At 55.2% G+C, this 27,284-nt stretch overlaps 1 protein-coding gene across 1 annotated transcript in view; it reads left to right on the top strand.

The window, feature by feature from the left end:
• Nucleotides 1–15,244: 15,244 nt before the first annotated feature.
• The window catches only part of HPSE2 (heparanase 2 (inactive)), a 245,150-nt gene continuing 233,110 nt past the window's right edge, over nucleotides 15,245–27,284 (top strand). The window contains exons 1-2 of the mRNA XM_067537226.1: nucleotides 15,245–15,588; nucleotides 17,087–17,244. Of these exons, the coding sequence (XP_067393327.1) occupies nucleotides 15,329–15,588; nucleotides 17,087–17,244 (418 nt within the window). The 5' untranslated portion in view covers nucleotides 15,245–15,328. The remainder of the gene's footprint in view (nucleotides 15,589–17,086; nucleotides 17,245–27,284) is intronic.

The raw sequence follows: 27,284 nt of genomic DNA, 5'->3' as shown, positions 1-27,284 counted from the left end.
GTGCTTTGCTATATTGCTCTCCCAGCAGATGTCAGGGGGATTGAAGTCCCCCATGAGAACCAGGGCCTGTGATCTGGAAACTTCTGTTAGATGGAGCTTTCTTCAGAAAACTATCTCACCCTCCTGGTCCAGTGGTCTATAACAGACACCCACCACGACATCATCCTTGTTGCTCTTGCCTCTAAACTTAACCCAGAGATTCTCAACAGGCTTTTCTTCAGTTTCATACTGGAGCTCAGAGCAGTCATAGTGCTCTCTTACACACAGTGCAACTCCTCCACCCTTTCGCCCCTGCCTGTCCTTCCTGAGCAGTTTATACCCATCCATGACAATGCTCCAGTCCTGTGAGTTACCCCACCAAGTCTCAGTTATTCCAATCATATCATAGTTCCTTGACTGTGCCAGGACTTCCAATCCTTGTTTCCCAGGCTTCTTGTGTTCATGTACAGGCACCTAAGGTAACTAGTCGATTGCCCGACTTTCTCAGTATGAATCAGGAGGACTCCCCTGTTGTACCTTTCTCCTTGCACTTTCTCCTGGTGTCCCGCTTCCCCACTTACCTCCGGATTTAGGTCCCCATCCCCCGGCAAACCTAGTTTAAAGCCCTCCTCACTAGGTTAGCCAGCCTGTCTGCGAAGATGTTCTTCCCTCTCTTTGTTAGGTGGATCCCATCTCTTCCTAGCAATCCTTCTTCCTGGAACCATATCCCATGGTCAAAGAATCCTTCTCCCCTCTTTGGGAAGTTCACAGAATCATAGAAATGTAGTGCCTTTTATGTCCCTTCCTAGGTGTAACTTATTTTGTGCCTTAGCCGTTCCAGTTTTGTCATTGCATGCTTGGGCTATGCTTTTGTACTCCTCCTTAGCAATTTGTCCACGTTTCCACTTTTCTCAGACAGTTTCCTTGGGAACTCCGATATGTCTCACCACCCAGGTGAGCCTGCCTGTGTGATATATGGTTCCTTATACCAAGAATCACAACTTTATTCAGGTTACTCCCAGACCCAGAGGTCCAGTCACTTACCCCAGGTCAGTTGCACCTTAGATCTCACACCAAAGACAACGCTTTTAGCCAATCCTGTAATAAACTATATAAAGATTTATTAAATAGGAGAAGGAAACCAGAGAAGTATTTACCAGGTTAAAGCAGATAAACATATTCACAAATGAGTTACAAGCTTAAGTTGAAAAAGTAATAGAAGCCTCTCTACTAAGCAAACTCTATATGTCTATGAGGGTTTACCCAGGCGAAACAGCTGGGGATTTCTTGCCTATGCATAGAAAACCCTTTCCCCCTTAGTCCAAGGAGCGTAAAGATAAGTTTCCTTTTTGCTAGGTGTTTTATCTCCCTCCTGCCATGCGCTCTGAGCTGCAAACTCAGCTAATGAAAGGAATGCACTTGCATGACTCGTTGTCATGGAAAAGAGCAGAACAATAAAATCTGTTGTCCGCTTTAGTGTCCCACATCTGGTGTCAGTGGACCTTTCCTGTTGGGAAGGATGTAGCACGTTCTGTTGATGATCAGCATTTCACACTAATTAATGTCTCTCTTCGGTCTGGTGATGTACACAGTCACAGAGGCTCACAATACAACTGCTCAAATATGACCTTACACTCTGGGATACAAATGTTATAAGTGTGATTAATGCATGCAGCAACTCACACACATTTCATAAAGTCTAAACACTAAGCACATTCTTATCATTCTAATTCCTATTTTAACAACACTAACACATGGCTGGGATCAGTCTAGCTCACCTATGTGTCTGTCAGTGTTCAGCTGAGACATGGGGACCTTGGCACCTGGTCTGCCAGCGTCATAATCCTTCCTTCTCATCAGGGTAGTTTGCACTTGTGCCTTTAATACTGAGAAACTGCCAGCTCTCCTGAACTCCTCTATTCCTTAGATTTTCTTCCCAGAGGACCTTATGTACCAGTTCTCTGAGTTGGTTAAAGTTTTTGAAGTTCTATTAAGCAGTAGAAAAGAATCAACAAGACAAACCTACTTGGCAAAATGGATGAGATTTTCCCACTGGTGCCACCAAAAATGAATAATCCCCCATCGCTCTTTGATTTTGCAGATTCTTAACTACTTACTTGAACAGAAAAGAAAGAACATGTCCCTCAGCTCTGTCCAAGTGCACTTGAGCGTGATGTCAGCTCACCACTCGGCAGTGGAGAACACGTGATCTTCTCAGCCAATGGCAATTAGGTTCTTGAAGGGACTAATTCAAGTGTTCCTTCCTATCAAGGAACCACTCTCTCATGGGCTTTAAACCTCATACTCTGAGCCCTCAGTGATCACCCTTCAAATCTATGCCATCCTCTTCCCTGCTACACCTGTCAATGGAAACGGCATTGTTGATTGCTATAACATCTGCCACAAGAGTGACCCGCTGTACAGGGTGTTCCACCGGGACAAAGTATCCAGGAGAACACACCTAAATTCCTCCCCAAGGTAGTGACCGAATTCCATCTGAATCAACAAATACACCTGCTTGTATTCTGCCCGAAACCTCAGGCACCCAAATCCCAGACAGTATTGACAAGCTGGGTAAGGTAAATGTGGCTCCTTGGGGCTCTTCGCTGGCCACCCCTGTCCTAGAGATTATTGAACTGGATTTTTGACTGCGTTAGAACCTACTATGGGGTGGGCAAAGTAGATCCACCATCTGCAAGCAGAACTCACTCCACTAGCGCACAAGCTGCAGCAGCATTGTGAACCGTGCCAATATCAGGTAGTTGAAAAGCAGCCACTTGGGCATCAGTTCACATGTTCATGATGCACCGTGCCCTGACAGGCCTCCAGGTCTGCTGCATTTGGTAAAGCAATTCTTCATGCACTGCTTTCCTAAGTGCTCCCAACTCCCATCTTCTTAACAGAACTACTGCTTGGGAGGCACCATCAGTGAGATGGCAACATGGACAAACACTCAAAGGAGAATGAGATGTGACTTACCACGTTGTGTCACTGAAGCTTTTTCAGATGTGCCGTCTGAATGCACGTTCCACAACCAGCCCTTCCATCCCCTCTGTGATAGACACGCAATACCCTGCAATGTCCTCAGCAAACCTTACGGATGTAAGATAAGCTTTACTGAATTAAGTTACTGAACTAGGTTTAATACCTTTGGGTCCACTGCATTAAAAACATATTGTGGATGTGTTCTTGTGGAATTGTACGTAACTCGTCTAGGAGGAGGGGGATGTTAATGTACTTCCTCTGACTATCAGCCCTTTTGCAGCCACCCCCTCGAAAGGTTCACATATACTAGCTCAGACTGGGTTCTCCAGTGACCAGCAGACAAAGAAAGGATTTTTGGGTAAATAGCCTCCTTCCTGTTCCAGCAAATGGAGAGAACATGTGGGCCACAGAGGGCCTATCCCTTAGGGAAGGCTTGGAAAGACTGGGCCCACTGAGGCACGGTAAGACTGGTGCTTGTTCTGAGTTGAAGCTGCGGATGACCTGGAAACCACAAGGAAATCCCTTGGGTGGGTTGTTGAAGGACTGCTCCTGCTAGACCTGTGGTAGAGGTGGGGTGATCTCCGGTAAGCGTATTAGCGTGCGTGTAGGTTCTTTTGTTGGTTTTTAATGTTTTCTCTGTAGTGATTTTACCTTAAGAGTAAACGAGGCTTACATAAAGAGAGCTGTGAAGTATCTTGAACTGGGGGCACTTACGGTGAACCATCTCTGAAGAGAAAACAAGCAGGTGCGTTTGGGCACCTAATCTTAATCCTGGTCTTAATCTTAATCTGGTCAGAAGAGGAGTGGGTCTGCACCCCCAAAGGCAACAGCTGGGGAGTTTCCAGCTGTGAGTGGGTGCCCTTGCTTGACCACTGACAGGAAAGACAAGTGCTGTTGCCCTCAAATAGGGTGACGCAGATAGCAAATGTGAAAAATGGGGGGTAATAGGTGCCTATATAAGACAAAGCCCCGAATATTGCGACTGTCCCTATAAAATCTGGTCACCCTAGCCTGAACTGTGACATATATGGGCAGCATGTGTGGGCTCTGAAGCACTCTCTGCCTGGGGCTCTGTGCTGAGAAGGAACTGAACGGTGGTAGGCAGGCTGTGCCCGTGCACCCCCTCGCTGGGAGCACAGGGGCTGGAGAGTGCATGCACACTGTACAGAAACTGCTGGCCCAAAGACGCTGATCTCTGGCACAGGAGGTGCGTGCGCACCATCCGTGGAATGTGCATATGGACAACACATCTTGAAGAACTCCAGTTGCTGTACAGGCTTAGTAATTTTTCTTTCAGTCTAGTTTTAAATGTCCCAACCAGCAAAGCTTCCCCTATTTCTCTTTAGAGACGAGTCCAGGCCGATACTTCTCACTGTCAACGTCCATATATATTCATCCTGCATTCCCCCTAATTAGCTCCTACTAGTAACACCCCACCAGCCTCCATTTGGAGCCTCTTAAATAGGTCCCCTCGTCTTTATAGCCTTCAGAGACTCAGAAATGCACATGCGTAACTTTACCACCCTGAGCGTTCCATAGGCAGTGTCTTTACTAAAGCAATGGAAGTACTTGGGGTAGCAAAGCTGAGTGTGTAAGTGTTTGCGGGAGCAGGGTGTACGATTATTTGTTATACAGTGACTGAAAGGAGCGTCATTTTGCAAACACACACGTGCTCCCTCTCCCCAAAAGTCCATGCCCCAAACAGCTTACAATCTGCATGCAGACAGAACAGCAGGTGAGGGGATGTGACACATGTTAAATGGTTTATAGGGAGTCCGAGGATAGTTTGTCTGGGGATGTTGGGAAAATGTTTAATGTGTTCTGGATTGACTCTAGATACACGCTATCTCCCCTCCCCCACTCTCTTTTCTCAATGACTGCCTTGAAGATTAAAACCAGCAAGTACAGGGTAAAGGGAGAACAAAAAGAGAAATGTATTTACAAGTCTAACGAAGCCATGGACTAAATATTTACAGGCATAAAGAGTAAAAATGAGCCAGGCTTTCAAAAGTAATTATCATAATATAAAAACAAAATAACACTTTCACCATGGCTGAGGACAGGGGGCCAGGACTTCAGTGGGCATAAATTCATGTAGCTGCTGGCTAGAATCTTTCCCAAGAACATTAAAACAACAGTAAACGACTGCTCATTTTCCTGACAAAGCTGATGCCAAGAGAGATTCTTACTGCCCTTTCTTCCTTCAGGAACTTGTACTGGACACTGTGTCAGAGCAGAGACATGCAGCCTTTGGGCCTCATGCACAACTTAAATCAGGAGTAATTGTAATTGCCAAAGTCTGTGGAATGACACCAGTGTAAATCCAATAGAAGCGAGATGAGCAGTGGCGTACCGTGGGTCTCTGGCACCTGGGGGCCAAACCTACATTTGCACCCCCTCTCCCAGGACTCGCCCCTGCGCAGGGCAGGAGGGGTCCTCGGCTCCCACCAGACGGTGCTGCCCCCCAGCTCCCCCTTGGAAGGGAGGGTCTGTACCTGCCCAGGGGTGGGGGCCACACCACTTACCTCCTCCTGAGGGGAGGAGGAGCCTTTCTGTGGCTCATTGAGGCCGGGCTCCGCTCCCTCTCAACTTACCTGCCACACGGTGCCCGCCTCTTTCGTTCCATCCCTGCAGCCTGGTGCTGGCTCGGGCAAGATGGCCTCACCCCCTGGCCTGGAGGGGGTGCCGGCCCGGCCCTTCACAATGCACAGAGGGTGGGGGTCGCAGGAGGCTCTGAGAGGCGGCACCTCAGTGCACCGCTGGAGAAGAGAATCAGGCCTTTGGTCTGTCTTCTCTGGTGAGGCATCTACGCCTCCAGCTCCTCAGCCCCTTGCTCCCATGTGGATTCCAGCCCCAGTCTGGCTTTACAAGTTCAAAACCAGAACTGCCTTTTGGTGCTGCCGATGCCGTCTCTGAAACCAGCTGTTCAGTGTGCAGCGGCAGTCAGAAAAGCTGACAGACTGCGAGGAAGGGGATGGATAGTGAGACAGAAAGTATCAAAATGCCACTATATAAATCCATGGTACGCCCCACCTTGAACACTGCATGCAGATCTGGTCACCCCAGCTCAAAGAAGATACATTGGAATTGGAGAAGGGCAACAACAATTGTGGGGATGAACAGCTTGCGTATGCGGAGAGAGTAAAAAGACGGACTTTTCAGTTTGGAAAGTTGATGATTAAGAGGGGTGTGAGGTAGGGCTATAAAATCCTGACTGGTTGGAGAAAGTGAATAAGGAAGTGTTAGTTACTCCTTCTCATAACACAAGAACTAGGGGGTCACCCAATGAAATGAATAGGCAGCAGGTTTAAAATGAACTGAAGGCAGTATTTCGTCACACAATGCACAGTCACCTGTGGAACTCTTTGCCAGAGGGTGTTGTGAAGGCCAGAACTATAGCAGGGTTCAAAACAGAACTAGGTAAGTTCCCGGAGGCTAGCCATCAATGGCTATTAGCCAGGATGGGCAGGGATGCAAAACCGTGCTCAGAGCGTCCCTCGCCTGTTTGCCAGAAGCTGGGTGCGGATAGATCACTGATGAGTGCCTGGTCTGTTCATTGCCTCCGACGCATCTGGCATGGCCACTGTGGGCAGACAGGACACTGGGCTAGATGGACCATTGGTCTGACCCAGTACAGCCCTTCTTATGTTTATGCAGCCTGCTGACCGCTCCTGGCACCTATAAGAGTCAACGTCATCTTCCCAACCTTTTTTTTCATAATAAACCCCTAATATTTAAAAATGGAAATGGTTCAGTTTTAGATGGAAGTTGCCATTTCTGCAGCCCCAGTCTTCACTTGATTGCAGAGAGGTAGGATTGCTGCCTGAGGACATCACCAGCAAGACAGGGCAGGCAGCTGAGCAGACGGCGTCCCTCCCCTTCTGGCTGTTAGTCTGGGAAACTGGAGTCTGTGACAGGTAAGTGAATAGTCCCCCTGTTGCCTTCTCCCTCAGCCCTGCAAACTAGCCTCACAGCTGAGATGTCACCGGCTGCTCTTTTGCCTGTTTGCTGCTGCTGCTGCTGCTGCTGGTGGTGGTGGTGGTGGCCCCAGCAGCACCATGTCCTGTGCCCGCTGCGGCCCTGGCCTGCGCTCAAGAAGTGGAGACCAGTTTTGAGAAAATTCCATTTCAGAATAATCCACGTCTGTAAAAATGTGCCCGATTGGCAGGCAGGCAAGTAGGACTAAGGCGGAAGAGTAAAAGGGGCCAGAGGCTAAATATTATTTTCTCTCATTCTGCCCTTCATTGTAGATTGTCCTGGTAGTTCATTTTACAAAATGATCACCTTCGGTGGAGGGAGGGGTATGCAATGGCTGTCTGCCAACCCACGACTTATTTGGGCACCAGATACCACCGGCAGTTCTGTTTCTTTCTGGCAATGAGGGGTAACATTTTCAAATCCACACATCTGACTTGACTTCCTAAGTCCCATGTTCAAAGTCAGTTGGGAGCCAAGTCGCTTTTGAAAACGGGACGTAGGTTGCTACATCACCTAAGAGCTTTACAAAAATGTACCAGCGGTGCCCAGGTTTAGTCACACGCTAACCAGGTAGAGGGGACCTGTCTCCTGCCTGCCCCATCAAACTAGGTCTCTGTGCCGCCCAAAATTGCATTGGCGTGTGATGTATTCTTGTTTCTGTGTTACTTGGACTGCTGGATGGCACCCCTCCCGGCGGTCTCCAAGCACCGCAGAGTCTTTGCTGACCACTTTCAGCCTTTCCTGCTCCTAGGTTCCTTTCGCCCTTGGAATGTTTGCAGATATTTTTCTGTATTAGCTGAATTGTTTCATGGCTATTCCCGTTGTTACATTTCCTGCTCCTATTTCATGGAGTGACAGGTATTTTCCATCTCTGATTTGTCCTCGTACACACGTTGCACGGTGCTGTGACCTCACCTATTGTACAAACCAGGCGCCCATCTCTCAACCGGTCCAGCTGTGGACCCCTGCAGCCTCCTGTGGCTGGCTCCAGCACTGGGACCAAGGGAAAGCGTTGTTCCCTGCCGCAGGATACTAGGGTAATAGGTTCTTTGAAAACTGCCTTGACAATTAATCTCCTGGCTACAGGGAAGTTTTGAGAGAGCAAAAGAGCCTCTCAAGGTGAGGCAGCAGGAGTGCAGGCTGCCCGGTGGGGAACTGGCCCTGTCCTCACTGCGCTGGTTGCCCTGGTAGAGGTCAGCTACGGACATGTGTGGGCGATGTTGAGGCTGATGGTACTTAGCAAAGCTACTGCTGGTCTCCTTCAAGCGGCTTCCTTTGTTCCCTCTTGGCTTTGGTGAGCTGCTTGCTGCGTGATCAGGTTCTGCTCAGAGACATTTCCGTCAGTACACACTGCTGCAATTAATTTGAACTCGGTTTCATTGAAGAACCCAGTGAAATGCTCGGCTGTATCGTCTGGAGCCACGTCCCCAGCCCTGTTTCCCTGGATTCCCCCTGCCTGGCTTGTATAGAACTGAGACGAGAAATAAGAAGAGACACTTCTTGCAGTATTCGCTGTTTATCTTAAACTAGCCAAATGGCTTCATCAGCGTGTTTGAAACAGTATCTGAAGCAGAGCCGAGATGTGAGAGGCCTTTATCAAAAGGGCGGCTGTGCTGCTCTCCAGACTCCTGTGGGGCCGGAGCCCATGTGCCTGTGACGGTTATTTTATACTGTGCAGCGCTCTCTTGCATCGTCTGCTTTGTGTAAATCTCATCTCCCCACAAACCAAAGCTGGGCCTGAGCCCACCCGCCCCAAAGGCTGCAGTGTCTGAGTTCGCTATTATCTGCCATTTGCTAATAGGGCATAATTGTGGCGCTGGGCAGTGGGCCCTCTCGCTGCTCTTGGATTGCCCTGGGCTACTGGAGACAAAAAGACAGGAGCCTGCTTCCCACAGCTTGTGCTTCTGGGTTTAGGGAGGTTTTTGTGTGACTAAGGACTGTGTGCATGAGTGAAGCCAGCAGTTCACTGCAGAGCATTCCCATCCAGGGAGAGTGAGATCAAGAATATTATAGCAATGCAAAGGAAAGACTGAAGTCAGTGGAACAATTCCCATTGACTTCAGCGGGTTTTGGATCAGTTCCTTGGTTGGCATGAAAGGTGCGATGGTGGCTCCATCTTTCACCCTTGTCTGGACAGGTACGATTCATGGCCACTCGGGGGACGTTTGCTTTTGGAGCGGTTTATTAAACATATCCTGATAGTGGATGGGGGCTCCAGGGTGCCTGTCATGGCCAGATCATTCGCACCAGCTAATGTTTAACGTTTGATTTATAGAAATAATTTCCATGTATTGTTATGTTGAAAGCGTTTGAAGGGACGGGCCCAGAAGTGAAGTTCACTGTGTTTTAAAAACTTTGCAAATGGAATATTAATGGAAATATTGTCATGCCGTCTTCAGTGTCAATGAACAGTGTGTGTTGGGAATGAAGCTGCCCTGTGTAGTGTTTCTGTCCCCATTAACTCAGCATAATGAAGCCAAAAGTGACATTTTCTGGAGACTAAAGTGAATTTGACTCATTTCTCTTTGTTGGACGGGGGGAGTGAAGTGCAGAATGAAACTGGCGAGTGAACACTCCTTCAACCGCAGAGTTCTCTGTAGTAGGGGTAGGGATCAGGTTTTAAACAGGGCACATTTAACTCCAGTTTCTCTTTAAGGGGAACAACAAACACTGCACTAGGAGGGGCCAGTGTTCAGATCCATTGACAGAGCAGCCCCCGGCTGCGTGAAATGCATTCTGCCAGGCGCGGAGGAGGCTGAATTAAGGTCCGAAGTGATTTGATTTCCTATCCAGCCGGCCACAAACACAACCCCGTCCGTTTATCAGAAAGAAAACACAAGGCGCTGCCTGAACAAACCTGCAGACTAACTGGAAACCGTATTGGTGGGCCCAGGGGACAGCAGTGTGGGCTGGACACATGGTCCAAACCTCCCCTGCCAGAACCAATAGCCCCCCTGCTCCTTACGCCCAGCAGTGCAGGGAGTGTGAGGCCCTGCTGTCTGGGGAACTGCATGTAAGGAAAATCCAGTGGAGAAGCACAAAGAGGCACCTAGGCCCAGATCTTTGGGCTCGCACCAGGAGCAGGAGTCTCCAGTGGCAGTTGCAGGACCTGGGCCTAGGAGCCGAAAAGGATCTTGCTAAAGCAGAATTTTAAAAATTCCCGCTGGTCCCCGTGGCGCTTTCTGCCTCTGACTCCCTCGCCTCTCCCGACCCCCCCGGCTTCCTCGCCCAGCCCCTCATTCAACGAACAATAAATACCTGCGTGTTTGGGCTCTTTGAACAGAATCTCAGGCAAGTCTCACACTGACCTGGATGAAATCCCAGCCCTCCTGATGGCAACAGACTGCTAGACACACCTGCACGCACAGTCTGACGGGTGGAGTAAAACCGGTGATGGCGCGGGACTGGACTGATGGCAGTGGGTCGGGACTGGACTGGACCGGACCCTGCCCCGCTCAACTGTCTGCTGTGCAGTGCTGTGAGAAGAATGAGGCTGGGTCAGCAGCCCAGCCCAGGGCCAGCCGGAGCCCTGCCTTAGCACAGCACAGCTGCTCCCTCAGGGGCTGCTCCTTGTCCTATCTTGGTGGCCTTTGTTCCAAGGGTTTTGCTCCCTGCTGACGACCCGGGGTCTGTCTGTCCAGCCAGCGGCCTTCCTGGGGCCTGGCTCTGGACAGGAGCTGCAAGGCAGGGTCTAGTCGGGCATGGGCCTTCTCTCCCTGGTGCCTGGGCCAGCCCCTCGGCACAGCACTGCAGGCTGGCCCTCGGTCAGGGAGCCTCTCCCCTGGCTCGGGGCTCCGCGCCGTGGGTCACATCCTGCCGCTGCTGAAATCCAGGGGAGTCTGGCAGATGACTTCGGCGAGGCCACGATGTCTCCCCAGGCCCGCCCGCCGGCGCATGTGAACGTTATTTCGGACCCCGCTGGGTGAAGGCAGGAGCGGAGCAGGCGCGTCGCGAGGCCGGCTGGGCAGGGGCGCGTGTTTTGTGGTTAGCGGCACTTTGCCAGTCCCCAGCTGGAGTCTCAAGGCGGCAGGCTGGGCCACCTCCCCCCCGGGCAGAGCGGGGACCCCTTCCTGCCTTCGGGGGGGGGCGCGCAGGACGGGGCTGCAGCGGGCGCTCTGCTCCCCCTCGTAGCACGGACAACTCCGCGCTCGGCGCCGGGGCTGTGTCCTGGCAGCCCCCCGCGGTGCTCCCCGGCCCGTAACGGCAGAGGAAAGGCGGCGGGGACTCCCTGCACAGCCCCTCTCGGCCCCCGGCCCTGCGCACGGCGGCTGCAGCGTCCCGGCCTGAGCTGCCCGGGGCAGCGCCGAGCGCACTAGACGTGGTGCAGGCGGTGCGGGTCGGTCCCTCTGTCCACCCCGGGCTCGCCTCGCCCGTCTAGCGGAGCCGGGGCTGCCCGGTGCCAGGCCGCTGGGAAACCATCTCCCTGCTGCAGGGTCCGGGCCGGGGCCAGGCCGGCCCTTGCCATCCGCGGGGTCGCTTTGCCAGGGCTCTCACCCGACAGCTCCAGGGACCCCGCGGGGCGCCGCGGCCGAGGGCCGAGCCCTGCCGAGCCGGGCCTGTGCGCTGCCGGGCCACTGGCCATTTCTCCCCGAGCCGACCCCGGCGCTACCCTGGGAGGCGGGGGAGCCCCGTGCTCCGGGATGGGGCCGGTCCCGGCGGCTGTCACCCGGCTCCGGTCACACGCCAGCCCCCGGGCCTTGGCGCGGCCGCTGAGAAGAGCCGTGAGCGGCTCGGGGGGACGCGGACTGACGGGAGGCGGCCCGTGCGCGGCGCTGTCCGAGCAGCCAGTGCCACAGTCCCCCACTCGGGGCCGGGGGGTTGTGCCCGGCCCCGCCCCAGGAGGGAGGGGGCACCCCGGGGACAGGTTCGCCTGGCTCAGTCCTGCTCCAGGGGGATCGCGGGCGCGTCTCGCCGGGATTTGTTCCCCTGCGGGAAGGGTCTGAGCTCACCAGGCACCGCTGCCCGGGCCGCTCTCAGCTGTGTCCCGGCAGGGAGCCAGGCTGTGCTCTGCCCGGGCCCGGATCCCCCGCGAGGAGCAGCACCGGGGAGGTCGGTGCGGTGACGTGCAGGCGATAAGGCAGGGCCTGGCGACTGCAGCCCGGGCGCAGAGAGTCTGCAGGACGCTCCGTGTCTGTCCCGCCGCGCTCCCGTGGGCCCCGCGTGGCTGGCGTGCCGTGGTCCCTGTCAGGCCGGGCCGGCTGTGCCTTGGCCGAGGTTGGATGGGGCCGAGTCTTAGGTCCTGCAGCAGGAAGCCCCGGGCCCAAACCAGCTTTAGCCGGAGGCACTAGAGGTCTCCTGGCCCAACGTCCTCCCGGAGCCGGGGCGATCTCGGAGGACAGGACGGCAGCTGCTTCCTTGGGTTGAGGGCTACAGGGCCCGGCTCGGCCCGGCCCCCTGCGGCTGCAGGCGCTGAGCTGCGCCAGGCCGGCCGGTCTCTGCCCCGTGCCTGGCCGCGCAGGGCTGTGCTGCGGAGCATGGCCGGCAGATGGCGCCGGGGGCCCTGCTCGGCGCTGACACTTCAGGCTCGGACCAGCCCCGGAGAGCCTGGAGCCGGCGAGCCGGGCAATCCGTGCACCGAGCTCCCGCCGCGCCCGGCCCGCGGGCGCCTGGTCACAGCCGCGCTCTGTGCACGGGCCCGGCAGGGTCTCGGTCCATAGCCACCCGCACAGGCCAGGCAGGGCTGCGTGGAGCCCGGGGCAGGGAGAGCCCGGCGGGCTTGGAGGCCTTGTTCGCGCTGCAGCTGGGCCGGGCGGGCTCCTGGCTCGTGCCGCCCCGGCCCCATTCGCGCAGCACGTGCTGCGGGCGAGGCGAGGATCCTGGCGCGCGAAGCCGCAGCCCGACCGCGGGCGCTGGTGCCAGGCGTGAGCTCCGCCCGGCAGGCAGGAAGCGAAGCGGCGCGGGTAGGGCCCGGCCAGCCCCTGCCCTGGGCTCCGCCTGGCGCTTGCTGTGCCGCGGGTGCTGCTGGCCGCTGTAGCTGCTGCGGGGGAGCGCTGGGCTCTGCCCTGGCGCAGATGCGGGGCTTGCTGGGCCCCGGCGCTCTCAGCCCTCGGCGCTGCGCGCAGGGACCCCGCCGGGGTGGCGAGGGCGCGGTGTGAGCCTGGGAACCCCGCGTGCCTCGCAGACTCGGATGGCAGCCGGCCCCCCGACCCCGTTAACTCAGCCCCTTCGCTCCAGAAGCAGCAGCGGCGGCGCTAAGCGAGAATCGGGCCCCACGATCCCGGTGCAGTCCGGCTGCAGCGAGTTTTCGCCTTGGTCCCCGCACTGCACACGGGTCCGCGCCGCCAGCACCTCCCGCCTCTTGACACACGGAGTACGGAATAAACCCAGCCCCAGAGCATCCTGCCTGGCCCGGCGCAGAGAGACTCTGTCCGGTTTGGTAACAGCAGCTGGACATTGACACACCTGGGCAGTGACACTACAACAGGGACCCGATTCCCAGCGCTACTTACCTCGCCTGGCCTCCGCCCGGCCCGAACAAACACACCAGCCCCGCAGACTCACCCCAGCCCAGCCCGTCGGACAACGGGAGCCCGGAGCCCCTCGCTGGTGCTGTGAGCTGTACGGGCCCCGCCGAGACGAGGCCCAGTGTGTTCAGGGGCTGGAGATAGCCCACGTGTGGCCGTGGGTTGGACAGTGACCGCATGGCCTGCATGAGGTGCACGGTGGTCTCGCCTAGGGCTGCCCGGGTTACAGCGAAGGCGCTCAAGCCGCGTCCACACTGCGGAGCTAATCCTATAGCGAACCCAGCAACACGCAGCCGCACCTGGCGAGGCCAGTTCGCAGCGGTCTAACCTATCAGGGTGAGAGAAAGGCTGGCGGGAGCCACAGGTGCCAGCCTGGGTTGCGTTTACGCGTTGTATTCGTGTTCTGCCGGGGTTTATCCTGAGCTAGTCTCAAACCCAGCGAGAGCCGAGGTGTGAGAAAGGAGCCGGACACTGAGGGCAGCGAGGCTCGGGGCGCGCTGACCCGTACAGTGTAGACTGTAATTCGGGCTAGCGAAGTGTCTCCTCCCCTTCCCCGCAGGCTTCCCAGTCTGCTCCATGTACCCCGCCAAGGCTGCGGGCGAGGACTCCTGGGGCCGTGTCTGCGTTCCCTCACGGAGGAGAGGGAACATTTCTCACGAGGCTTGGGGCGTATTTCCAAAATATGAAGCAAATCAAAAGGGCGCCTTCGAAATGCGAGCGGGGGTGGGCCGGGCAGCGACCCCTGCAATGCGAGGCATTCCGGGCGGTGTCAGCCAGGCCTGTTATTTTCATCTGCTGCTACATTTGCCGTGTGGTAATACTGTCTCCATCGCTGGGGGCTTTACAGCCAGACTGGGCAAAGCTCGCTTCCAGCTTAGCCACCAGTGACTGGGCTCCAGGCAGGAGTCCACGGGCCCAATGCTTCTCCTGAGTTGTGTAAGGGGAAAGGTGAGCGCACGGGTCTCCTCCGGCCTCCGAATCGATGGAGCTGAGAACCCCAGAGGAATGAATCGTCCCAAACGACTCGTTGGATTCATTCAGCCTGGGTCTCAGCTCAGTGATCCCCTGGAGATCCTGTGTGTGTGTGTGTGTGTGTGTAACCCCCAATAGTGACGCGTTGCCTTGTGTTGACGTGTTGTGATGGATCAGGTAGGTTTTGTCCTGTTCCTTGGCTGCACGGTGGGTGTACTGCCCTCTGGCATGACTAGTTGTGTGCCCACAGACACGGTCGGTGCGTGTGTTACTTTCATGCAGACAATGCCCGTGCACAAGACGTTCACTTTGCACAGATATCTGCACCAGGACGCGCCCGTGGCGCAGCCTGAATGTACAGAGGCAGTAAGGGAGGCGGAAGCACACTCACAGCGAGGGCAGCAGGCGCCCAGTGGCGAGGGGCGTCCCTTCACCTTCGTGGTGCCGCGACCTGCGCGCACCCCCGCCCGGGACCCTGCACACGCATTAATAACCAGTGTGTCATTAGTTTAGCAAGAATGCGGCGTGGGCCCCGCTCTCCCGGGTCGAGCTCCGCGAAAACGTTACCTCGAGTGTTTCCCAAGCCATGCAAATTAAACACACAACATCCGCAACTCGCGGCGTGCCTGGGTTCGGCGCGGAGCGGGTTAACCCAGGAGCCGTCCCTTACCTTGAAGAAGTTAAACATGTCCGCAGCCTGCATCTCTTAAAGGGGCGGTGCCGGTTAACGAGGCGTCTTGGCACCGGCGGCTGGAAAGGCTGGTCAGGGGCGTGAGTTCCCCTCCACCAGCACCAAAACATTGCACACACACACACACAAAAAAAAAAAAAAAAAAAAAAAAAAAAAAAAAAAAAAAAAAGGCCGCGCGCCCCACGCTTTAGATAAGGACAATTAGCCACCGGCGAACCCCTGCAGAACGAGCCGTTAATTAGGGGGCTCTGCGCGCAGCATGCCCTGCCCCAGCTCCTGCCCCCCGGGGCTCCTCGGCCTGATGGCGCCGTGGCTGGCGCTGATGGCGCATCTCTCCCTGTCCTCCCAGGCCGGGGACCGGAGAGCGTTCCCCGCAGACAAAGCGCAGGGTGTGAAGGGACGGACGCTGATCCTGCTGGATGTGAACACCAAGAGCCCCGTGCGGGTGACCAGCGCGAACTTCCTCTCGCTGCAGCTGGACCCCTCCGTCATGCACGATGGCTGGCTCGACTTCCTAAGGTAAGGCAGGAGCGCCCTGCGCGCCCGCTCGTCCGCCCGCTCCTGCGCGCGCAGTCCCCGAGAGAAGCCAGGCGGAGGGTCCGGAGCCCCGGCCCGGCGCGCGGAGCCCCGGCCGGGATCTCTGCTGCGGACGGCGCCTGCGGTGGCGGAGGAAGCCGAGCCATGGTTTCCATTAGGATGCACATGTTTGCAATGGAGCAGGCATTTCAGAAACTTATCGGCGGTGCCTGGAAAAATGTCGGGCTTCCCGCTCCTCGCAATCAGCCTCCGCCCGGGGCCCAGCCAGCCCAGGGAGCCCCGCCAGGCGACGGGCTGTCGGTGCCCGCCGAGCCGCTCGCCGAGCCCCCTCGGGCGGGAGTGGGTTCAGGTCCCGGGGCTCTGTGCGGGCAGCTCCTGGTACCGAGGGCAAAATCCTCCCTCCGACCCATGCGGTGCCTGCACCTCGCGCGCTCAAAGAATGTGGACTTGCAGCGGCCCGGAGGAGGCAGCACCGCCCGGGGGTACCCCCCTTCTCGGGGGGAGCCAGGCCGAGGTCTGCGGGGGAGCGGGTGTCTCTGCCTCTGGACCTGCTCGGGTCGCGCCCAGGCGTCGTTACAGTTCCCGTTTACACGAAGAGCTAGCAAGGCGAACCAGCGGTGGGGAGTGCGTCTGGGGAAGCAGGGCCTGGCTCCGGCGCACCGCCCCACTGGCGGATCCCGCTCCGGGCGCACGCGGCCCCCGGATTTCCTCGGAAAAGTATCTCGCGTTTTGCTCCTTGGAGGAGGGCGCGGGCGGCGGCCCGGGACTGGCAGCGGCCGAGAGGCGAAGCGCGGAGACGAGGTTCCCTCCGGAGCCCCCGCGCCAGGGCGAGGGGAGAGTCCCTGGGCCGAGCCGGCTGCCGCTCGGGGCGCACCCTGCCCGGGGATGGGACCCCTGCGAGCTAGCGCAGCCGCGGCGCCTCCCGGGGCCGCCTCCAGGGGACAGTTGCCCGTTACCCGGGGAAGCGGGTGGGTGCCCCGACCTTTTCCGAGGCGGCCGGGCCGGGCGCAGCGGGTAGGTATCAGCTCGCCCCGGCAGGGCAGGGCAGCGCCCCGCTCTTCGGGTGGTTTCCGGCCCGCAGCGGCCTCCCCAGGTGGATTTGCAGCCGAGCGGGAGCAGCCGGAAGGTCTTTACAAGCCCGACTGAGACGCGGGCGGCTCCCCCGAGCCCCGGGCTCGGTGTGGTATCCTGGCGGGAGCCGGTCCCCGGGGCTTCCCCCTCCGGCGTCTCCTGCTCAGGAGCGCGGCTGGCCCGATCCTGCTCCCGGAGCTGCACCGCTCGTAGCCCGCCGCCCCCCACTCCCGGCTTATCCGGGGGCTGGGACCCGGCTCGGCCTTGCGTCCTGCGGCAGCGCCAAGCGGACACGGGGTTGGTCGGATCCTCCGTGACCCGGGGAGGCTGCTCCGCAGGCGGTGGCTGGGTCCGGGGTTCCCCAGGCCAGGCCAGGTCCCCCCTCAGCGCCTCTCTGTCTCCTTCCCAGCTCCAGGCGCCTGGTGACCCTGGCCCGGGGCCTGGCTCCCGCCTTCCTGCGCTTCGCGGGCAAGAGAACCGATTTCCTGCAGTTCCAGAACCTGAAGAACCCGGCCAAGAGCCGCGGCGGGCCCGGCCCCGACTATTACCTCAAGAACTACGAGGACGGTGAGCTGGGGCGGGGGCGCGCGGCGGGTCCGGCCGGCGGCGGGGTCGGTCGGTGCGTGCCACAGGCACCGGCTGGGAGACAGACACGGAGGCAGGGCAGCGCCCGCCGGTGACCGCAGGCAGCTGCGGCGCGGGGGCAGCCAGCCCGGGAGCGGGCAGCGGGTGTCAGCCTGGCGGGGCGACCGGGCTGCTCGGGCCGTGGGAGGAACCGCGCGGCCAGCGAGCGAACCGGAGTCGGACTCGTGTGTCGGCGGGAGACAGGTCGGCCGCTCTCCGGGCCTGGGCCCCGGCCCTTGGTGCGGGGCAGTCACGGACTGGTCCCTGCGGGAACGGCCAGCTGCTGTCCGCTGACTCCCGGGTGAGTCCAGGGAGGGACCGGCACGGTACGCCCGAAGAGCTGGCGGGGGAGGAGACCGGCCCCTGGTGTGGGGCAGGTCGGTGCTTTGGCTTTTGTTATTTCTGCTGTGACGGGTGGGGGGAGGCCAGGTGTGTGTGTGTGTGGTTCTCGGGGTGTGCTGGGTGTGGGGTTGTGGTGCCGCGGTCAGGTGTGTGTGTGTGGTTCTCGGGATGTGCTGGGTGTGGGGTTGTGGTGCCGCGGTCAGGTGTGTGTGTGGTTCTCGGGGAGTGCTGGGTGTGGGGTTGTGGTGCCGGGGTGTGCGTAGGACAGGGGGCTCGGGTGATAGTCTCTGGACCGCGGGATGCACACACCTTCCCCGTCAGAGCTCCGCTGGACGCAGGCCGAGTAACGTGGGGGACCCTCGGCCTGCGGGGGGACCCTGCCTTGGGCTCCCTCCCTTCTCCTGCACCCTCCGCTCCTGCTCACCCGGGCCGGGGGACTCAGTCCCGCCATTCCTGCTTCTCTCCGAGCCCAGCGCTTCCGTGCTCGTGCGCCCGGCTCGGAGCCCCCTGTGCCCGTCGGGGGCCGGGGCGCCGGGGCTGGAGGTAGCGCGCTGCCCGGCTCGCTGGCCCGGCCGCAGCAGCAGGCGCGGGGGCTGTGGCTGTGCCCGCCCCGGCCCCGCAGGGCAGGATCCGTCCGGCTGTGCCCGCCTCGCTCCGCGGGGCTCCGGCCCTGCCAGCCCGCGGGGCTCATCCCCAGGCTGGGAAGGGTCCCGGCTCTGGCCCTGCTGGTTGCCCGGGGAGCGGCCGGAGGGTGCGGTTGCCCCGGCCAGTCCTACGCCGAGAGAGGCAGATTTAGCCCTGTTCGTCCCTCCGCAGCCCCCGAGTCCTCGCCCTCGCTCTTCACCCGGCTCCCTGCAGCCCGGGCAGGCCTGGCCTCACTCCAGCACCGCGGTGCCGGCTGCGGGGTCCCGCGCTGGTTTCATCAGGTTCACACGCAGCTAGCCAGGGGTACCCCGGCGCCCGCCGCGCCTTGGCCTTTGCGCCTGGCGGAGCAAACCGCAACGACCCGGGGCTTTGCTGCCGCCCGCCACAGGCCTTTCCACGCCGCTGCTTCCGAGCCTGCCCTGCCCTGCCCGCTGCTCGGTGCCCTGGGAAGCTGCCCCTGGCCAGGCCGGGTCTCCTGGGCCCTTTCCAGAAAGCTGGTCAAAAACTGCCACGAAGAATGGGGCAAATCTGTCCCTCTAGGGCGTCTTTTCTCCCTTCGTTTCTAGTTTACCAGCCATGGAACCAGCTGAAAACATGCACACCGTTTGTTTTTTTACCAAAGAAAGCAGAAAACATATCCCAGTTAGATGTTTTGCTGATTCTCCCGGCCTCCATTTTTCACCCAGCTCTGCCATTTCCTTCCCAAATTGCGAACATTTCTGGCTTCTCTGCACGGCTTCTCTGCCCGCACTGGCGTTCACACGGCGCCAGCGCAATGAATGTGCTGTTTACTCCACTTCCAGACAATTAATGAAAATGTTAAATAGGACCAGACTTAACACTGCTAGGCACCTTCGCCAGCGCCATCCGTTGCTGTTTATTGTTTCCTTTTGTTTAGGGTTGCATTTCTCAGTCGGCTTGAGAGGGCTCCAACCTATTTGAATTTAGTTCTGTTTGTGAGATTTGTTTTAAGCCATCGGACCAGATTTGTCCCTGGTTTATCTCCAGTGTTTCTAGCAGAGTGATGCCAGAGAAGGATGTGGTACACTGCATCACAAGCTTTGTTAAAATTAAGGTATTACATTTATTACATTTGCTTCATTCCTTTCATCCACTGACTGTGTAAGACAGCACTAAAAAGCAACCGCACTGGTCTGACATGATTTGTCTCCTGTAAGTGCAGGCTGCTACTGCCTCTGGTTCGGTTATTCTTCAGATTTTTGAGTATTGCCCCCAGCCCACCACATTTCCCTGATTTAACCGGTGTGAAGCTAGCACGGAAAGATAATTGCTACGGTTACTTTTGTTTCCTTTTTTAAAAAGATACTATGTTTGCCGCAAACCCTTTGGTTCCTCCTCAGTTTCCTCCGATTTTTCATAAATAATTAACAGTGCTTTGGGATGTTATCCAATTCCACATGTTGCCTGTATGTTGCAGAGATTCAATCTTCTTATCTGCGTTTTGGGACAGATTTTGCAGCCCATGAATCACTCACTCACTCCAGCAAGAGTGGCAGGGTTGAGTTTTATTAATAATAGCTTTTTAAAAAGGTTTTGAACATTTTTCAACTGTCCAAATCTATTTGATTTACTTTTCCTCCTCAAAGACAGATTATAAAAAGCATTTCAGTATCTCGGACAATTTAAAAATTATTAATTTCATCACTTTCCTTTGGGTAGTGGTTCTGGCTTTTTCTCTAGAATTTTTTTCTCCACTGAAATATTTTTATAAGCATTTTCCTTCCCCTTTGCCCTTTGGACAGCATTAATTCAGGCGAAGCAACTTCAGGAAACTGTCAATGGCAAAGCTCTAGTCTGCATTATTGAAATAAGAAAGTGGAATACAATGAACACAAATTGGAAAGAAAAGTAACAATATTTTTGCCTGTTTTTTAAAATACACCTTTTCTAGCTCTGCCTTAAAAGAGCCACTAACTGGAGATTTTCCACAAGTAATTATTTAGGAATCCAATTAATTTAGGCAGACAGAGCCCAGTGGCAGATGGGTAGAAAAGAGAATAATTTGCGGGGAGCTAGTCAGACAGTGGCGCACTGAATGGAAAAAGCAGATACATTTGCCAGTTTTTTCTCTCAGTCTCTTTATGCCTGATCTGATCTGCCCGCAGATCAACAAGCTTGTATCCTGCTACACGCAGGCCTGTGGGTCGTTCCGGTATTTCGTTCATCTCGGTGTTCAGCTGGAGAAAGCAGGCCCAATTTTGTGCTTCCTGAACACATTTCCAGGGAAGAGTTTGTCTTAAACTCAGTCTGTGGAGAGAAAATGCTGACCAAGCCAGCTGTGGTCTAACATCCATAGGAGAAGGAGCTATGCAGCCTAAGCGGTGGATGCTGCATACAAAACGTTTGTAGAAATGAATGCTGCTGCCTCAGCCCAAAGGTCAAGATTTCAACAACTACCGCAGAGAACTTACACTTCTGAAATGTCTTCACTAGGGACGGGATGACTGAAGGCTTTTGTTTCTTCAGTTCTCCTCATGGCAATAAAGTTGAAATGTAGCAGCCCTTCAAAATGAAGTTTCTCATAGAAGTTGTAACCACAGGTCTTAACTTTTCATCACTTAAATGTGGAACAGAACCAGCCAGAATGGGGTGAGGGGAGGGGGGACACATGTGGTGTGCATCAGAGCGCAGTGTAAATCAGAAAGGTGCGTTACGGGGGATTTCCTGCCGAGAAGCAAAACTTCTGATTTGTTCCTCAGATCTCGGTGCAGGCGGCATGACCAGGAGCTAGTAACTGTCGTTTATCGGAGAGGATCTTTCCGTGCGGAGATTGCACGGAGAGCGTCTCTGAAATGAAATCCTGGTGCTACTGCGAAGCTCTGCCCCACCTCAGGCCTAGTAGCCATGTTCTCTTTCCGGAGCATTGCTACCAAGCTCTTCGCGAGGCTGCAGGGATGGTTTGCATTGCAGTAGCACTTAAAGGCTCCACTCAGAATCAGGGCCCCTTGGTGCTAGGCCCTGAACAAACACGTAACAAGAGATTTCCTGTGCTCTGAAGGGCTCACAGTCGAAATCAGCAATGGGGGGGGGGGGGGGTGCCTGCGAGGCAGCAGCGTGGGTGCTGGCAAGCAGCATGGTAGTCACCTCTTTTTCCCCAAGCGATCTGTGTTTTCCCTTTTCTCTCTGTGTGCGCGTGTGTGCGTGTTTCAAATGGATTCTTGGGTCTGGGCCGGGGTGAAGCGAAAAGGCTGGAGCGGACGAGTTAACAGGAGCAAGGTTTCAGGGAAGAGGGAGTTGTGATGCTACAGCAGCTAAGGCCACCTCTAAGCCCCTGGTGCCGGGAGCTGTGCCGGGAGCTGAGCCAGGTGTCACCTGCAGCTGAGGCGTGGCAGGCTGGCCGCCTGGCGTTCTTGGTGCTGTGGCGAGCGCTGGCTCAGCTGCTGCGCTTCCCTTTCTTTTGCAAAGGGGACACGCGGACGTACCTGGAACCAATCGAACCGTGTTTCAGTCACATCCCCAGAGGGGCATTTCAGGGCCTTGGATTCTTGGATCCTGGCTGAACCCGCCACACCAAGATCCACGAGGAAATGGGGAGAGTGTCTGGCACAGGGGGTCTGAGTATAAATGGGACGAGATGTCTAGGGTGGTTCTTGCCCTTGGACATAGGTTCCATTAATGCTGCCCTGATTTCCATGCGGAGCTCCGCTGTCCTTCTACACTGTGTCTGTGCAGCGCTGAGCACCGTGATGGCCCCTCCTGCCTGGGGCCTCTAGCGCTGCCCTGGTATAAAGGATAACTAATGAGGCCCTGCCCTGGAGTTGGTAGTTTTCCCACAGGGGGACTGGGCAGAGATCTAGGCGCTTTTTGCCCTTCTCTGTGTCTGCCCTGTGCTTTGTCCCATGGGCCGGCATTCCCGGCAGTTCACAGGAAACGAGGTGGGCTCTCGCCCCGAGGAGCCTGCAGGACAGTGAGGGGAGGAAATAACATTCCTGGGGCAGGGGGAGCGGCAGGCAGAGCAGGGCCCTGGAGACTAACACCCCCCCCCCCACGCACACACCCACCCATCCACACACACACACTCTCAGTCTGGCATGCCAGTGCCTTGCGGGGTTCGGCAGACACCCCCCGGTTTGTAGCCAGTGCTGGTTTCAGGAGTAACTTGAATGAGCTGAGGGTGGGGGCTGGTTGTTTCTGGTAGCCAGGGCAGCAAGGGAGATGGGGGGCGGGGGGGAGGAGATGGAAAGGTCCCAAGGGGGCGGGGGAGGGGCTAGATTAATGCAGAGGCTTTGGGGTCTTGGATTCTGAGGAGCCCCCAAAACATGCAGATTGGTGCCTGGCTCTTCAATTGGCTTGGGCCAGCTGCTCCACCAGGCCATCTGAGAGGAGCAGCCAATCAGCGCTGCTCAGGAAGCAGGGCGGGGGGGCGGACACTCTGCCTGTTCTCCCAGGGAGGGGAGCAGAAAGCCCTGCAGCTCCCCCAGCCTCCCCTGTAACACCCAGCCTGGGGAGGGGGAGAGAGTGAGGAGCCCCAGGAGCTGCATCCCTGCCTGGGGAGCCCTGCTGCAGGAGACCCCCTGGCCTGGAAGGAACCCAGCCAGAGCAGAGGTGAGCCTGGGGGCAGATGGAGGGCTGGGGGCAGAACTGATAGAGCTGAGCAGCTGCGGTGGGGCAGACTTGATGGGGGCAGGGCAGGGCAGAGGCAGGTCGTTTGCACTCTGTTTACCACCATGCCATTTATTTAATTTGGAAACCTTTTGTTTACATTTCAACCCATTGGCGCTAGACTGTGTTGATACATTTGCACTTCTGGTCCTACACTTTCAATCAGTCACTTCATCAGATGTTTGTTCAACATAAGGGGGTCAGTAGTTGATGTGCTCCCATTAGTGGGTGTGATTGAATGCGGCACAGTGCTTTTCTAAGGAAGATAAGATAGGGCTAGTGAGTGTCACCATTTCAGGCATTAAGAAAGAGAAATCCTATGCCTGTTCGTTTCTTGTGAGTTTAATTTCTAATGTTAATTTCATAGTTAAGATTTAATATGAACAATGCACTGGTTTAATAGCCCCGCGGTGTGTTTGTGTAATGATTTCACTGGAATGTTGTCTGCCAGCACATTTCATCCTTTATTTTAAGATTCAGAACGATGGGTCTGGCACCCCCCATTAAAGGTTGCCGGTCCAGGCTGCTGGTGTGCTCCGTAAAGGACAAACAGCTGCAGAGCCCTTTGGGCCACCAAGATTTGGGCTTTGTCTTGTCCGGCCCACCAGAAAATGCAATTGAATACCATGGCTACAGGTAATTAAAGCCATAGCTTTACTAGTTTATTACTACCAGTTATGTGCTGAAATGAAAATAGTTTTGTTTGTTTAACTGCCCTTCAGCTTTGCAGTAGGTGCATCCCATTTAAAAACCAGACTGTAATAACCAAGGTAATGTAACAGCACAGTGTCTGACACCAGCACAGGTGGTAGTAAAACTGTCAAGGGAAGGAACTGAATATGACCGAGGCCCCCTCCCGAAACTAGAATAGCCCTGCTCACCCCCCATCCCCAAAATGGAACTGGCCCCTCGTTGATGGGTAGAGTGGGGCTTAGGTAGAAGAAGCAGGGTGTCCAGATCAGGGACTGTAGACTTCAGTCCTTGTATATTTCTTTTCTCCCTTGCCTGGGAAGTGGTCACCTGTGGGACTTGCTTCTAGACACCCTTCCTGTGTGCTTAGGGACAAGCAGATTGCATAGACTGGTGTGGCCACTCCAGTCAGTAAGGGACGTGTTGCTGAGTGGAGCCCTGCAGCATTATGTATGGGAAGCTGTCACAGATCCAGCTACGTCCCCAGCTTTGGGACAGACTCTTGGAGGAGCCCCTGTGATATCTCAGACTGCAAAGGGTCTCACGCTTCCTTCAGGGTAGCCCCTGGGCCTGTAGCACTCCTGTAGCACACACGGTTCAGCAAGTCCCACTGAGACAAACCCTGGCAGAGACTTGTACGCTCTCCAGGACCTAATGCATCTTACCCTTCATTTACTGGGCCACTCAGGCAGCATCTTCAAACCATCTGGGTTTCTCAGTTAGTTGGAACACAGCACAGGAAGTCCTTAGGGAGCAGAGAGAGCTGACGGTTACAGCATACTCCATTCTGGTTAGCTCAGAGCCCAGCCAAGCTGGAGAGAACTCCACTTTTAGGCTTTCCCTCTCTCCCTCTGACTTCCTTCCTTAATCAGCTCCCAGGTGAGAGAGCTCCCAGGCTTCTTCCAGAGCTCACACTTCACATAAGAATGGCTGTACTGGGTCAGACCAATGGTCCATCTAGCCCAGGATCCTGTCTTCCCACAGTGGCCAATGCCAGGTGCTTCAGAGGAGATGAACAGAACAGGCAATCGTCAGATGATCCATCCTGTCGCCCATCCCCAGCTTCTGGCAAACACAGGCGAGGGACACTTCAGAGCACGGTTTTGCATCCCTGCCCATCCTGACTAACAGCCATTGATGGACCTAGCCTCCAGGAACCTACCTAGTTCATTTCTGAACCCCGTTATAGTCGTGGCCTTCACAGCATCCTCTGGCAAAGAGTTCCACAGGGAGACTGTGCGTTGTGTGAAGAAATACTGCCTTTTGTTCATTTTAAATCTGCTGCCTGTTCAGTTCATTGGGTGACCCCAGGTTCTTGTGTTATGAGCAGTAAATAGCACATCCTTCCTTGCTTTCTCCAACCAGTCAGGATTTTATAGACCTCTGTCACATCCCCCTTAATCATCTCTTTTCTAAGCTGAAAAGTCCCCGTCTTATTAATCTCTCCTCGTATGGCAGCTGTTCCATCCCCCTCGTTATTTTTGTTGCCCTTTTCTGTCCTTTTGAGATGAGGTGTCCCGATCCGCATACAATATTCAAGATGTGGGCGTGCCGTGGATTTATATGAAGGAAATGTGATATGTTCAGTCTTATTATCTATCCCTTTCCTAATAATTCCCAACGTGCTGTTAGTTTTTTTGGCTGCTGCCTCTGCACACTGAGTGGATGTTCTCCCAGAACTATTCACAATGACTCCGAGATCTCTTTCTTGAGCAGTAACAGCCACTCTAGATCCCTTCATTTTGTATGTATACTTGGGATGATGTTTTCCAATGTGCATTATTTTGTATTTATCAACATTGAATTTCATCTGCCTTTTTGTGGCTCAGTCACCCAGTTTTGTGAGATCCCTTTGTAACTCTTCGCAGTCTGCTTTGGACTTAACTATCTTGAGCAGTTTTGTATCATCTGCAAATTTTGTCAACTCACTGTTTACCCCTTTACCCCAGATCAGTTATGAATATGTTGAACAGCGCTGGTCCCAGTACAGACCCCTGGAGGACACCACTATTTACCTCTCTTCGTTCTGAAAACTGACCGTTTATTTCCTACACTGAGTTTCCTATCTTTTAACCAGTTACTGATCCAGGAGAGGACCTTCCCTTTTAAGTGTGGTTGGTGAAAGACCTTGTCAAAGGCATTTTGTAAATCTAAGTACACTATATCCACTGGCTCACCCTTGTCCACATGCTTGTTGACTCCCTCAAATCATTCTAGTAGATTGGTGAGGCATGATTTCCCTTTACAAAAGCCATGTTGACTCTTTCCCAATAAATTATATTCATCTCTGTGTCAGATAATTCTATTCTTTACTATAGTTTCAACCAATTTGCCTGGTACTAAAATTAGGCTTACTGGCTTGTAAGTGCCGAAATCGCCTCTGGAGCTTTTAAAAAAAATTTGGCATCACATTAGCTATCTTCCAATCATCTGGTACAGAAGCTGATTTAAGTGATAGGTTACATACCACAGTTGGTAGTCCTGCAGTTTCACACTTGAGTTCCTTCAGAACTCTTGGGTGAAACCATCTGGTCCTGCTGACTTATTACTGTTTAATGTATCAGTTTGTTTCCAAACTTCCGCAATCTGGGGCAGTTCCTCAGATTTGTCACCTACAAAGAATGGCTCCGGTTTGGGAATCTCTCTCTCATCCTCAGCTGTGAAGACTGATGTGAAGAATTCCACTAGCTCCCACCTCACTCCTTCCAGTCCTTTGTTCTTGAGCTAGGGTCTCTGCTCAGCTCTGAAAGTGTCAATCCATGAGTCATTGGCGCTTGTATTGTCTCTGGCAACCCCTTGCTGATCTGAGGCTGTTTCAGCCAGTTCCTTAATGACTTCATTCCACCCAGCCAGGGAGGGTGACACAGGGACCTATGTCTCGCAGGGTTAGTCTACACTTAAAACGTACAGTGGCACAGCTATCTCGGTACAGCTGTGCCTCTGTAAGAGCGTTTGTCTAGTGGTGTTATGTTGACAGGAGAGCGCTCTCCTGCCGACATAAAAAAACACCTAAACGAGCAGCAGTAGCTATGTCAGCGGGAAAGCGTCTCCTGCCAACATAGTGCTGTCCACACAAGCGCATATGCCTGCAAAACTTACGTTGCTCAGAGGCAGTTTTCTTCATATCCCTGAACAACAAGAGTTTTGCCAGCATAAGTGCTAGTGTAGACAAGGCCTTAGCCTGCCCTGAGAGCAAACCTAATTCTTTTCCTCCTACTTGCTAGCGATTCAAAACGCAGGGGGACACTGAGACATCAAAATATTACAGGAAATTCCCACTTTGTCACAGAAGCATCACTGCTGAGGAGTCTGTCTGAGCAGCATTGTAGCTGAACAATACGTTGTGTACTCTGGTTTCACTTTGCCTTCAATGTGTGTCTCAGTGTTAGCACTGCAAATAAATCCGCACTGTGCATCCCTTCATCAGTCTCTGCTGCTGCTGTTGTGACTCTGCTTCGGACTGTTCCTGTTAGGAATCAATGAAGTACCGAGAACAGCCACCTCTTCCTATCGCTACCTTTGAGGGGTGCGCTTCAGGGATTCCTGGCTGCACTCGGAGAGTTTGCTTTGTGCTGAAACATGGCTGTGGTCTCTCTGCCTGGGACACTGTCTTTTTTTAAATCTGAGAAAATCTATTGCACTGTTTCTGAGTTAACGGGTCCGGGACTGTCTGTTGGGGCTAA

The sequence above is a fragment of the Emydura macquarii genome, unplaced genomic scaffold (genome assembly GCF_026122565.2).
Source record: "Emydura macquarii macquarii isolate MOO-44397 ecotype Brisbane River unplaced genomic scaffold, CSIRO-AGI_Emac_v2 contig_3692, whole genome shotgun sequence".
NCBI classification, from domain to species: domain Eukaryota; kingdom Metazoa; phylum Chordata; order Testudines; family Chelidae; genus Emydura; species Emydura macquarii.
The sequence above is the reverse complement of the archived record's forward strand: the minus strand, read 5'-3'. Positions and strand labels throughout refer to the sequence as shown.